Below are 12,165 nucleotides of genomic sequence, written 5' to 3'. Positions count from 1 at the left end.
TCATAAGCGCCTATACCGTAAAATCGATTTTCGACGGAATCAAAAAGACATATCTGGTAGAATCGTAACCATAGAATACGACCCTAATCGAAATGCGTACATTTGTCTCATACACTATGGGGATGGTGAGAAGGGATATATTTTACATCCCAGAGGGGCTATAATTGGAGATACTATTGTTTCTGGTACAAAAGTTCCTATATCAATGGGAAATGCCCTACCTTTGAGTGCGGTTTGAACTATTGATTTACGTAATTGGAAGTAACCAATTAGGTTTACGACGAAACCTAGAAATCGATCACTGATCCAATTTGACTACCTCTACGGGATAGACCTCAACAGAAAACTGTTGAGTAACGGCAGCAAGTGATTGAGTTCAGTAGTTCCTCATAGAAAATTATTGACTCTAGAGATATGGTAATATGGAGAAGACAAAATTGTTTGAAGCACGCACAGAACCGGAAGCGCCCCTTGTTTCAAAGAGAGGAGGACGGGTTATTCACATTTAATTTGATGGTCAGAGGCGAATTGAAAGCTAAGCAGTGGTAATTAAGACCCCCGGGGGAAAATAGGGATGTCTCCTACGTTACCCATAATATGTAGAAGTATCGACGTAATTTCATAGAGTCATTCGATCTGAATGCTACATGAAGAACATAAGCCAGATGACGGAACGCGGAGACCTAGGATGTAGAAGATCATAACATGAGCGATTCGGCAGATTTGGATTCCTTTCCTATATATCCACTCATGTGGTACTTCATCATACGATTCATATAAGATCCATCTGTCTAGAGATCGTCATATACATCTAGAAAGCCGTATGCTTTGGAAGAAGCTTGTACAGTTTGGGAAGGGGTTTTTTGAGAGAAAAGAAGAATCTACTTCAACCGATATGCCCTTAGGCACGGCCATACATAACATAGAAATCACACGTGGAAGGGGTGGGCAATTAGCTAGAGCAGCAGGTGCTGTAGCGAAACTGATTGCAAAAGAAGGTAAATCGGCCACTTTAAGATTACCATCTGGGGAGGTCCGTTTGGTATCCCAAAACTGCTTAGCAACAGTCGGACAAGTGGGTAATGTTGGGGTGAACCAAAAAAGTTTGGGTAGAGCCGGGTCTAAGTGTTGGCTAGGTAAACGCCCCGTAGTAAGAGGGGTAGTTATGAACCCTGTGGACCACCCCCATGGGGGCGGTGAAGGGAAAGCCCCCATTGGTAGAAAAAAACCCACAACCCCTTGGGGTTATCCTGCGCTTGGAAGAAGAACTAGGAAAAGGAAAAAATATAGTGATAGTTTTATTCTTCGTCGCCGTAAGTAAATACGTAACTAGGAATATGGAAAATTGCATTTTTGGAATTTGCAATAATGGGATGGGCGAACGACGGGAATTGAACCCGCGCATGGTGGATTCACAATCCACTGCCTTGATCCACTTGGCTACATCCGCCCCTTATCCAGCTAAAGGATTTTCTCTTTTTTCCATTCATCATTATTCTATTTATTCTGACCTCCATACTTCGATCGAGATATTGGACATCGAATGCCACTCTTTAAAATGGAAAAAAAGGAGTAATCAGCTGTGACACGAAAAAAAACGAATCCTTTTGTAGCTCATCATTTATTGGCAAAAATAGAAAAGGTCAATATGAAGGAGGAGAAAGAAACAATAGTAACGTGGTCCCGGGCATCTAGCATTCTACCCGCAATGGTTGGCCATACAATCGCGATTCATAATGGAAAGGAACATATACCTATTTACATAACAAATCCTATGGTAGGTCGCAAATTGGGGGAATTCGTACCAACTCGGCATTTCACGAGTTATGAAAGTGCAAGAAAGGATACTAAATCTCGTCGTTAACTGAATTCAGAATAGAAAGATTCAAAATAAAAAAAAAAGAAATAGGTAAGCGGGGAATAACCTTATTTATGACAAGTTTCAAACTGGTAAAGTATACCCCTAGGATAAAGAAGAAGAAGAGTGGGCTAAGGAAACTCGCAAGAAAAGTACCAACCGATCGTCTACTTAAGTTCGAACGGGTTTTCAAAGCACAAAAACGCATCCACATGTCCGTTTTCAAAGTACAAAGAGTTCTGGATGAGATTCGTTGGCGTTACTACGAAGAAACTGTTATGATATTGAACCTCATGCCTTATCGAGCATCTTATCCCATCTTAAAGTTGGTTTATTCGGCAGCAGCAAATGCTACTCATTATAGGGATTTCGACAAAGCAAATTTATTCATCACTAAAGCCGAAGTCAGTAGGAGTACTATTATGAATAAATTCAGACCTCGGGCTCGAGGACGTAGTTCTCCCATAAAAAAAACCATGTGTCATATAACAATTGTACTAAATATAGTAAAGAAATCGAAATAATCTTTAGATCCATCTAAGATTTGATTCCCGGTAAAAAAAATAGGAATAGAAAAATATGGGACAAAAAATAAATCCACTTGGTTTCAGACTTGGTACAACCCAAAATCACCATTCCTTTTGGTTCGCACAACCAAAAAATTATTCTGAAGGTCTACAGGAAGATAAAAAAATACGGAATTGTATCAAGAACTATATACAAAAGAATAGGAAAAAGGGCTCGAATAGAAAAATAGAAGCAGACTCAAGTTTCGAAGTAATTACACATAATAAAAAAATGGACTCAGGCTCAAGTTCCGAAGTAATTACACATATAGAAATTCAAAAAGAAATCGATACAATCCACGTCATAATCCATATTGGATTCCCCAATTTATTAAAGAAAAAAGGAGCAATCGAAGAATTAGAGAAAGATCTACAAAAAGAAGTTAATTCTGTAAACCAGAGACTTAATATTGGGATCGAAAAAGTGAAAGAACCTTATAGACAACCTAACATTCTTGCAGAATATATAGCTTTCCAATTAAAAAATAGAGTTTCATTCCGAAAGGCAATGAAAAAAGCCATTGAATTAACTAAAAAAACAGATATAAAGGGAGTAAAAGTAAAAATTGCAGGCCGTCTCGCGGGAAAAGAAATTGCGCGTGCCGAGTGCATCAAAAAAGGTAGACTTCCCCTCCAAACAATTCGCGCTAAAATTGATTATTGCTGCTATCCAATTCGAACTATCTATGGAGTATTAGGAGTTAAAATTTGGATATTCGTAGACGAAGAATAACCAACCCTGTCTTCCCATTCTGTTCAGTAATAGAATAAAAAATGACAAGAGCCTTATTTTCCCTAAAATCCCTGAAAAAAAGAAGAAATTCTACCTCTTTCTATAAGATTTAATGAAAATTGAGAAATCTTTTAATAAAATTGCTATGCTTAGTGTGTGACTCGTTAGTTTTTTTTTAGGGTTCAAAAAGGGGATTAAAAAAAAATAGAATGAACCCTACTATGTAATTATAGAAAATGAACTAATAACCAACCTATTGCTTCGTATTGTCGAGATCCTAACTAAGAAACAGTCACTATATGAATAAATACATCTATCATAAATGAGTAAATCTATCATATACGTGTAGCAACTGCAATTTTTTCTTTAAAAAAAAATAGGATTCTAAGTTGTGAAGCAAAACTAAAGGGGATGTAGATAAAAGGAAGGATGATAGAAAGAAGGAAGAGAAATAAGAAAGATATAGGATTCAATATGTATGGTCTATGAATTACATCATAAAAAGCAATGTGATAAAGCATCAATATAATAAAAATAACAGAGAATTCGAAATCGTAATTTGATTGAAACAAGAAATACAAATTTCAAGGAATAACAAAGAGCGTCCCGAGTTAATAAAACTGAGAAATTGACTCGGAAAGAAATTTTTTGGAAGCTCCATTGCGAGATTCAAACCTAACCATTAAAGGAGAAGCAGTGGGAACGACAGAACCTATGACTGGATAGGATTTTCTTGAAAAGAATCCCAATACTTCATTGGGTGGGATGGCGGAACAAACCAAAAAAATTGTCTTATTTGATAAGGTTATGAATTAACAAATAAGACAGGAAAGAGTAAATATTCGCCCGCGAAATTTTTATTGAATTAGAATACTTTACCGCGATTCAATAAGAGTAAAATAAAAAAAGGAGATTAAAAAAAAAAAAAAAAAGAATTACATTAAATATAGAATATAGATAAATAAACATACACATCTAGATATATTCTAGATCCTCTTTCTTGACTATATATTTTAGTATTTTAATAAATTCAATATTAAAAACCCTAACCTTTCCTATTAATGTGTATCTATCCGTAATATTTTAGAATATTGTGGAATTAGAGAAATTTGGCACACTTTCTCATTTGATTCGCGAGGAGCTGGATGAGAAGAAACTCTCATGTCCAGTTTTGCAGTAGAGATGGAACTAAGAGAGAACCATCGACTATAACCCCAAAAGAACCAGATTTCGTAAACAACATAGAGGAAGAATGAAGGGAAAATCCTACCGAGGCAATTGTATTTGTTTTGGTAGATATGCTCTTCAAGCACTTGAACCCACTTGGATTACGGCGAGGCAGATAGAAGCAGGACGAAGAGCAATGACACGATATGCACGTCGTGGTGGAAAAATCTGGGTACGTATATTTCCCGACAAACCGGTTACAATAAGACCGACCGAAACACGTATGGGTTCGGGAAAGGGATCCCCCGAATATTGGGTAGCCGTTGTTAAACCAGGTCGAATACTTTATGAAATGGGCGGAGTATCCGAAACTGTAGCTAGACGAGCTATTTCCATAGCTGCCAGCAAAATGCCCATACGAAGTCAATTTCTTCGGTTAGAAATATAACCCCCCAAAAAAAGTAGTATTGAAAATAAAAAACCAGGTTCTTCTTTCTGGAAAGACAATATTTCTTTCATCCTTTTGCATTGAAATAACAAATTGAAATCAAAATAATATGATTCAACCTCAGACCCTTTTAAATGTAGCAGATAACAGTGGAGCTCGAAAATTGATGTGTATTCGAGTCATAGGAGCTGCTAGTAATCAGCGATATGCTCGTATTGGTGATGTTATTGTTGCTGTAATCAAAGACGCAGTGCCCCAAATGCCTCTAGAAAGATCCGAAGTAATTCGAGCTGTAATTGTACGTACATGTAAAGAGTTCAAATGCGAAGACGGTATAATAATACGCTATGACGACAATGCAGCGGTTATCATTGATCAAAAAGGAAATCCAAAAGGAACTCGCGTTTTTGGCGCGATCGCCGAGGAATTGAGAGAATTGAATTTTACTAAAATAGTTTCATTAGCTCCTGAAGTATTATAAATACTAGTAGACAAGATATAGATCAAATAAAAAATTAGTAGATTGTGTTTCACGTATATGCTTTAGAATCCAAAACGAAAAGAAAAAAGAGAACATGTTGATTATAGAAAAATTAGGAGGAACCTAGAATTAGAGTCTTATGGGCAAGGACACTATTGCTGATTTACTAACCTCTATAAGAAACGCGGACATGAATAAAAAAGGAACTGTTCGGGTAGTATCTACAAATATTACCGAAAACATTGTTAAAATACTTCTACGAGAGGGTTTTATTGAAAGTGTTCGGAAACATCAGGAAAGTAACAGATATTTCTTGGTTTCAACTTTGCGACATCAAAAGAGAAAGACTAGAAAGGGAATATATAGAACTAGAACCTTTTTAAAGCGTATCAGCCGACCTGGCTTACGAATTTATGCCAACTATCAAGGAATTCCTAAGGTTTTGGGCGGAATGGGAATTGCTATTCTTTCTACTTCTCGAGGTATAATGACAGATCGAGAAGCTCGACTAAACAGAATTGGGGGAGAAGTCTTATGTTATATATGGTAATCGCCCGCCTATAGCGGTAATCGCCCCACCTATAGTTATAGTACCCAAATTCTATCTTGAACTTCCTATTTTTCAAACAAAAATACAACGTTTTTTTATTTGAAAATAAAAAAAGAAAAATAGGAGAAAAAAAAATATGACAGAAAAGAAAAATAGGAGAGAAAAAAAAAACCCGAGAGAAGCAAAAATTACTTTCGAGGGTTTAGTTATGGAAGCCCTACCCAACGGAATGTTCCGCGTTCGCCTAGAGAATGACACCATCATCCTGGGCTATATTTCAGGAAAGATCCGGTCTAGTTCTATACGAATACTGATGGGGGATAGGGTCAAAATTGAAGTAAGTCGTTATGATTCAAGCAAGGGGCGTATAATTTATAGACTTCCCCATAAGGATTCGAAGCGTACCGAAGACTCGAAGGATACCGAAGATTTGAAGGATACCAAAGATTCAAAGGGTTAGGTTTTTCTTTTTTTTTTCTAGGGTAAAAAATTCAAAGTTCTAAAATTCAAACAAAGAGACTTATTTTTTCCAAAAGAGTAAATTCATAGTTTAAGAAAGGAATACGGAAATATGAAAATAAGAGCTTCTGTTCGTAAAATTTGTACAAAATGTCGACTGATTCGTAGGCGTGGACGAATTAGAGTCATTTGTTCCAATCCGAAGCATAAACAAAGACAGGGGTAATCTTTCGAAAAAAGAACTTGACTTTCTAAAAAGTAAAAAAAAAAGTACCCGCGAAAATGTCCAAATTCCAAATAAAAAAATTCAAGTAAAGGATATATTTTACCCTGAAACGGATATCTTTGTATCTTTTTTTCTTTTTGTTATTTCTAACTCATATTTATGAGATAATAAAATATGACAAAAGCTATACCAAAAATTGGTTCACGTAGGAAAGTACGTATTGGTTTGCGTAGGAATGCGCGTTTTAGTTTACGGAAGAGTGCACGTAGAATAACAAAAGGAGTTATTCATGTTCAAGCTAGTTTCAACAATACTATTATAACTGTTACAGATCCGCAAGGTCGGGTGGTTTTCTGGTCCTCCGCGGGTACTTGTGGATTCAAAAGCTCAAGAAAAGCATCACCCTATGCTGGTCAAAGAACAGCTGTAGATGCTATTCGTACAGTGGGTTTGCAACGAGCAGAAGTTATGGTAAAGGGTGCTGGTAGTGGAAGAGATGCCGCATTACGAGCCATTGCTAAAAGTGGTGTACGATTAAGTTGTATACGCGATGTAACACCTATGCCGCATAATGGGTGTCGACCTCCTAAAAAAAGACGTCTGTAAAAGAATTAAACCCCTTTCAAGAGAAATAAACGATTCAATGATCAAATAATAATACTAGTCTATATGGTTCGAGAGGAGGTAGCAGGATCCACTCAAACACTACAGTGGAAGTGTGTTGAATCAAGAGTAGATAGTAAGCGTCTTTATTATGGTCGTTTCATTCTGTCCCCGCTTAGAAAAGGTCAAGCGGATACCGTTGGTATTGCCTTGCGAAGAGCTTTACTTGGAGAAACAGAAGGAACATGTATCACACATGCAAAATTTGGGAGCGTGCCGCACGAATATTCTACAATAGCAGGTATTGAAGAATCGGTACAAGAAATTTTACTAAATTTGAAAGAAATTGTATTGAGAAGTAATCTCTATGGAGTTAGAACCGCATCAATTTGCGTCAAAGGTCCTAGATACATAACTGCCCAAGATATTATCTTACCGCCTTCCGTAGAAATCGTTGATACGGCACAACCTATAGCTAACTTGACAGAACCCACGGATTTCCGTATTGAGTTACGGATCAAGAGAGATCGCGGATATCACACGGAAGTCAGAAAGAACACTCAAGATGGAAGTTATCCTATAGATGCTGTATCCATGCCTGTTCGAAATGTGAATTATAGTATTTTTGCTTGTGGGAATGGAAATGCAAAATATGAGATACTTTTTCTAGAAATATGGACCAATGGAAGTTTAACCCCTAAGGAAGCGCTTTATGAGGCTTCTCGTAATTTGATTGATTTATTTCTTCCTTTTCTTCACACGGAGGAAGAGGGTACTCGTTTCCAAGAAAATAAAAACAGGTTTACTTCCCCCCTTTTAAGCTTTCAAAAAAGATTAACTAATCTAAAGAAAAACAAAAAAAGAATTCCATTGAATTGTATTTTTATTGATCAATTAGAACTGCCTTCTAGAACGTATAATTGTCTCAAAAGGGCCAATATCCATACACTATTGGACCTTTTGAGTAAGACGGAAGAAGATCTGATGAGAATTGACAGTTTTCGTATGCAAGATGGAAAACAGATATGGGACACTCTAGAGAAGCATCTCCCAATGGATTTACCTAAGAATAAGTTCTAGTTTTAAATCCATTGCAATTTTTTCCTCTTCTTCTTTTTCGAGTTAGAATAAAAAGAAAAAATAAAACAATTTTGCATCTTTGGGACAATCTATATTTTCGCGAAATGGATCATAATAAAATAGATTATAGGTATCTAGGGAAGATTCACTTGGAAGTAACTATTTCCTAGATACCTATGCACGGTACTTCACGATTGAATGAATCAAACTGAAAAATCCCTAAAAAAGACCTAAAGTTAAGGATTTTTCAATGGGTAATGTTGCTCCAATACCTAACCAAAGAGCTACTGCAGTACCGATTAAAAAAACGGTTGTAGCTACTGGGCGACGAAATGGATTTTGGAATTTATTGACATTCTCTAGAAAAGGTACTGTCAATAAGCCCGTCGGCACAGAAACCATTAAGAGAACGCCCAATAACTTATTAGGTACTGTACGGAGTATTTGAAACACGGGAAAGAAGTACCACTCGGGTAATATTTCCAGAGGAGTTGCAAACGGATCCGCCGGTTCACCAATCATTGACGGCTCGAGAACCGCTAAACCTACATTACATGCAATAGTACCTAGAATTACTACTGGAAAAATATATAAAAGATCGTTGGGCCACGCGGGTTCCCCGTAATAATTATGTCCCATCCCTTTAGCTAATTTTGCTCTTAATACAGGATCGTTTAAGTCAGGTTTCTTTGTTATTGGGATAGGTGAATTCTTTAAGATCCAGCCCCCAAAGGAACCGGACATGAGAATTTTTCATCATCCGGCTCGAGCAAGAATGAAAGAAATAAAACCGTAGAAAGATCCATAATAGAATAAGGTATATAATGGCTCAATGGCTCTAAGTAAGAAAAGCTTTATCAGATTCTATTTTCCGAAGTTGCACCTACAACTATTCATTGAAAAGAATCCTACTCTTATGGGTAAATGCTCAATATCCAAGTGGGCTTACAAATTTGATCATGATCAATTGCTTTGTGGATTGTCTCGCGTCTCTTGATTAGTTGGTATTTATCCCCCCCAATATTGCAAGTTTCTTACGTCCAAACAAAGTATTTACTTGTTACTAATAAAAAATCAAAAAGTTTAGCCTACGTTCTTCCTTAGATCCCTTCTTTTACTCCGATAGTATTGCAGATCGCAATCGATGCAAAGAAAATGAATGCATTTCCATACTATAATAAAAAGTAAGTGTAATAAATAGAGAATTGGATCATGTCACATGACTTATTCATTTCTACTCTATGGGATCTTACGGAGCCTCTTCATGGATGACATGGTTGAGGTATGATCATAGAAAATATTCTCTCAAGTGAACCAGCCTATCCTTACTAGACAGGGGACTTACGTGTTGATTGGATATGGAGACACTTTGGTCGTGAATTCTAATGTGGCAGATCCAACTCTCTATCTGCATGGCCAATCAATAATTCAAGTCGCACACTCCCATAATCCGCCTTCTTTTCTTTCGTAAAATTAACTTCAATCTATTTGTATTATTTGTATCACAATAGTTCGGAGTTGAAGAGAAGTATCTAAATGACATGTCTTATTTTAGAATAACCCATGTTTGTAGCAATGAAATACCACAACCTACCCGATATGATATATGAGAATTAGAACTCTCTATGAGATGCCTTCCTTATAAAGGGCCCGAAATACCTTGCTTACGTATCATTAGAAAGTGCATTAACATAAATACGGCAGTAAGCAGAGGAAGTACAAAGGTATGTAAACTATAAAAACGAGTCAAAGTGGATTGACCCACACTAGCACTTCCACGTAATAACTCCACTAAAGGTGATCCTATTACCGGAATCGCGTCAGGCACACCTGTCACAATTTTGACTGCCCAATAACCAATTTGATCCCAAGGTAAAGAATAACCAGTTACACCAAACGATGCAGTTAATACAGCTAAAACCACACCAGTGACCCAAGTTAATTCGCGGGGTTTTTTAAACCCACCTGTGAGATACACACGAAATACGTGCAGGATCATCATTAGAACCATCATACTTGCTGACCATCGATGAACTGATCGGATTAACCAACCAAAGTTGGCCTCGGTCATTATGTATTGAACCGAGGAAAAAGCCTCTGTAACGGTTGGGCGATAGTAAAAAGTCATAGCAAAACCGGTAGCAACTTGTACTAGAAAACAAGTAAGTGTAATTCCCCCTAAACAATAAAATATGTTGACATGAGGAGGAACATATTTACTAGTTATATCATCTGCAATTGCCTGAATCTCAAGACGTTCCTCAAACCAATCATATACTTTATTGAGATAGGTAACTAACCCGAACCCCCCTCCGAGAACCGTATATGAGAATTTCATCTCGTACGGCTCAAACAGAAACACACAAATTTTCAACGGATATTAGAAAAAAGGTTCAAAACTTCATCAGCACTGGGTTGGGTCGATTTGCCTTGAAGATATGAAATAAGAAAAATCAGAATTTCTTCTTTGTGATGATAATGCCAAAAATCTCAAGTTGGCTCGTCTATCTTTCTTTCCCAAATGTTGATCATTAGGAGGCCTCTTGATTTTTCTCTTCCCTATTTTGGATTTCTTTTTTTTGTGCGTAATGCAGATTTACTCTTGTTTTACTAGATAAATAAATAAAGCAAAAATTGGAGTAGTTTTCTGGTAGAAATTATCTTGTTGCGATCCTATGAATCAGTTCAATTAAAACCTTAGATTCATACTAGAGCCACGATGATTGAGTCTCAAGCTAAACAAAAGGCAAGGGTTCTTCGAATAAGAACCGCTTGATGATCATTTATTGAATCGGTGTAATGACTCGACAAAATCGAGAGAAAAAAAGTTGTTTTTTGGGCAAACAAAATTGGAAGGAAGAAATTTTCTTTTTTTATTTTTATTAAGAACTACTTGAATTTTTTTCAGTCTGGTTGCGAGGTCTGAATAGTTAATATGAATCATAGTTTCATTTTTTTTTCTTGATCCACTCTATCTATTTCGTGTTCCAGATACTAGAATAAATAATATCCGACGAATTAGAATCATCTTGATAGAGATAACAGGTGCTTTCTATGTATTATCAATAGGAGCAAATTCTAACAAGTCACACACTCATATTCCAGAGATACCGAAACCAAAAAATTCCACGGTCGAACTACCAGAATGTCTAGAAATGTAGAGCTTAAAGTAGAAAGGCTCTTTTGGATGGAAAAACTATGACTTCGTAGTTTTCGTTAGTAGAAACCTAATTCATTAAAATTCCGTCCAGTAAAACGGAAGAATTATAAATTTCTAAAATAATAGATAGGAATACCGCGAATAAAGCCATTGCGACCCCCATAAAAGGAGTAGTCCCCCAACCCGGAGCTACTTTCCCATATTCCGAATTCAAGGGTTTCAATAAATTACCTACGCGAGTTTGTCTTGGTCCAGGTCTAGAACTATCTTCAACGGTTTGTGTAGCCATAAATTCCATTTAATGATTTGTGTTGACTTTGTATACTATTCCGTTGTAGTTGTAAATACACGATCTTTTCGTAGATCCATTGTAATCTTGAAATTCTATAAAAATGGAAACAGCAACTTTAGTCGCCATCTCCATATCTGGTTTACTTGTAAGCTTTACTGGGTATGCCTTATATACCGCGTTTGGGCAACCCTCTCAACAATTAAGAGATCCATTCGAAGAACACGGGGACTAATTGAAGTAAGAAGTCTCCCAGATGGGGAGACTTCTTACTTCAATTAAATTATTTCACTTTTTTAGTCGGAACCTTAGGTGGTTCTCGGAAGAAGATAGCGAAAAAAATTATCCCTAAAGTCGAAACTAAAAGGAACGTATAAACCAATGCTTCCATAGATTCGATCGTGGTTTATTTACAATTATAACTTCCACACCTATTCATTTGTCATTTGGGATCATTTCCCGTATAAAAAAGGAAAAAGAGTCAAAGAAGGGATGGGAGATGTTTCCCATGTCAAATCAAAAAAGAGAGGTGAAAGATACCAAAG

The 12,165-nt window shown here is 36.7% G+C and overlaps 17 protein-coding genes and 1 non-coding gene across 18 annotated transcripts in view, besides 1 other annotated feature; 12 read left to right on the top strand and 6 right to left on the bottom strand. All coding sequences in view use genetic code 11, as the record gives it.

Moving 5' to 3' along the window:
* The window catches only part of rpl2 (ribosomal protein L2), a 1,485-nt gene extending 164 nt beyond the window's left edge, over positions 1–1,321 (top strand). Inside the window, exons 1-2 of the mRNA in view lie at positions 1–227; positions 891–1,321. The exon at positions 1–227 is cut by the window's left edge and continues 164 nt beyond it. Of these exons, the coding sequence (NP_039427.2) occupies positions 1–227; positions 891–1,321 (658 nt within the window). The remainder of the gene's footprint in view (positions 228–890) is intronic.
* OrsajCp070 (hypothetical protein) lies at positions 802–1,215 on the bottom strand. The gene has a single exon. The coding sequence runs from the start codon at positions 1,213–1,215 to the stop codon at positions 802–804; it is 414 nt and encodes a 137-aa protein (NP_039428.1).
* Positions 1,322–1,337: 16 nt separating the features above from the next.
* Positions 1,338–1,586, top strand: OrsajCp068 (hypothetical protein). Its single transcript has one exon. The coding sequence runs from the start codon at positions 1,338–1,340 to the stop codon at positions 1,584–1,586; it is 249 nt and encodes an 82-aa protein (NP_039426.1).
* Positions 1,377–1,451, bottom strand: OrsajCt145. The gene has a single exon. It is a non-coding gene; the product is annotated as a tRNA-His (tRNA).
* Positions 1,587–1,907: 321 nt separating the features above from the next.
* Positions 1,908–1,909: a sequence feature ([JLB]; Junction LSC-IR).
* A 23-nt stretch (positions 1,910–1,932) lies between these two features.
* rpl22 (ribosomal protein L22) lies at positions 1,933–2,382 on the top strand. The gene has a single exon. The coding sequence runs from the start codon at positions 1,933–1,935 to the stop codon at positions 2,380–2,382; it is 450 nt and encodes a 149-aa protein (NP_039425.1).
* A 55-nt stretch (positions 2,383–2,437) lies between these two features.
* On the top strand, positions 2,438–3,157 carry rps3 (ribosomal protein S3). The gene has a single exon. It carries the CDS (start codon positions 2,438–2,440, stop codon positions 3,155–3,157), a length of 720 nt encoding a protein of 239 aa, NP_039424.1.
* Positions 3,158–3,302: 145 nt separating this feature from the next.
* Positions 3,303–4,772, top strand: rpl16 (ribosomal protein L16). Its single transcript has 2 exons — positions 3,303–3,311; positions 4,371–4,772. The coding sequence occupies exons 1-2, from the start codon at positions 3,303–3,305 to the stop codon at positions 4,770–4,772; spliced, it is 411 nt and encodes a 136-aa protein (NP_039423.1).
* A 109-nt stretch (positions 4,773–4,881) lies between these two features.
* rpl14 (ribosomal protein L14) lies at positions 4,882–5,253 on the top strand. Its single transcript has one exon. It carries the CDS (start codon positions 4,882–4,884, stop codon positions 5,251–5,253), a length of 372 nt encoding a protein of 123 aa, NP_039422.1.
* Positions 5,254–5,392: 139 nt separating this feature from the next.
* Positions 5,393–5,803, top strand: rps8 (ribosomal protein S8). The gene has a single exon. The coding sequence runs from the start codon at positions 5,393–5,395 to the stop codon at positions 5,801–5,803; it is 411 nt and encodes a 136-aa protein (NP_039421.1).
* A 136-nt stretch (positions 5,804–5,939) lies between these two features.
* On the top strand, positions 5,940–6,263 carry infA (translation initiation factor 1). Its single transcript has one exon. The coding sequence runs from the start codon at positions 5,940–5,942 to the stop codon at positions 6,261–6,263; it is 324 nt and encodes a 107-aa protein (NP_039420.1).
* A 111-nt stretch (positions 6,264–6,374) lies between these two features.
* On the top strand, positions 6,375–6,488 carry rpl36 (ribosomal protein L36). Its single transcript has one exon. It carries the CDS (start codon positions 6,375–6,377, stop codon positions 6,486–6,488), a length of 114 nt encoding a protein of 37 aa, NP_039419.1.
* A 174-nt stretch (positions 6,489–6,662) lies between these two features.
* On the top strand, positions 6,663–7,094 carry rps11 (ribosomal protein S11). The gene has a single exon. The coding sequence runs from the start codon at positions 6,663–6,665 to the stop codon at positions 7,092–7,094; it is 432 nt and encodes a 143-aa protein (NP_039418.1).
* Positions 7,095–7,157: 63 nt separating this feature from the next.
* Positions 7,158–8,171, top strand: rpoA (RNA polymerase alpha subunit). Its single transcript has one exon. The coding sequence runs from the start codon at positions 7,158–7,160 to the stop codon at positions 8,169–8,171; it is 1,014 nt and encodes a 337-aa protein (NP_039417.1).
* Positions 8,172–8,390: 219 nt separating this feature from the next.
* On the bottom strand, positions 8,391–9,618 carry petD (cytochrome b6/f complex subunit IV). Its single transcript has 2 exons — positions 9,611–9,618; positions 8,391–8,865 (listed from the first exon to the last, which is right to left on the bottom strand). The coding sequence occupies exons 1-2, from the start codon at positions 9,616–9,618 to the stop codon at positions 8,391–8,393; spliced, it is 483 nt and encodes a 160-aa protein (NP_039416.1).
* A 192-nt stretch (positions 9,619–9,810) lies between these two features.
* On the bottom strand, positions 9,811–11,269 carry petB (cytochrome b6). The gene is made up of 2 exons: positions 11,264–11,269; positions 9,811–10,452 (listed from the first exon to the last, which is right to left on the bottom strand). The coding sequence occupies exons 1-2, from the start codon at positions 11,267–11,269 to the stop codon at positions 9,811–9,813; spliced, it is 648 nt and encodes a 215-aa protein (NP_039415.1).
* A 129-nt stretch (positions 11,270–11,398) lies between these two features.
* psbH (photosystem II protein H) lies at positions 11,399–11,620 on the bottom strand. Its single transcript has one exon. The coding sequence runs from the start codon at positions 11,618–11,620 to the stop codon at positions 11,399–11,401; it is 222 nt and encodes a 73-aa protein (NP_039414.1).
* Positions 11,621–11,723: 103 nt separating this feature from the next.
* Positions 11,724–11,855, top strand: psbN (photosystem II protein N). Its single transcript has one exon. It carries the CDS (start codon positions 11,724–11,726, stop codon positions 11,853–11,855), a length of 132 nt encoding a protein of 43 aa, NP_039413.1.
* Positions 11,856–11,903: 48 nt separating this feature from the next.
* psbT (photosystem II protein T) lies at positions 11,904–12,011 on the bottom strand. Its single transcript has one exon. It carries the CDS (start codon positions 12,009–12,011, stop codon positions 11,904–11,906), a length of 108 nt encoding a protein of 35 aa, NP_039412.1.
* Between the last annotated feature and the right edge of the window lie 154 nt (positions 12,012–12,165).

The sequence above is a fragment of the plastid genome of Oryza sativa (genome assembly GCF_034140825.1).
Source record: "Oryza sativa Japonica Group plastid, complete genome".
Taxonomy (NCBI): Eukaryota; Viridiplantae; Streptophyta; class Magnoliopsida; order Poales; family Poaceae; genus Oryza; species Oryza sativa.
The sequence above is the reverse complement of the archived record's forward strand: the minus strand, read 5'-3'. Positions and strand labels throughout refer to the sequence as shown.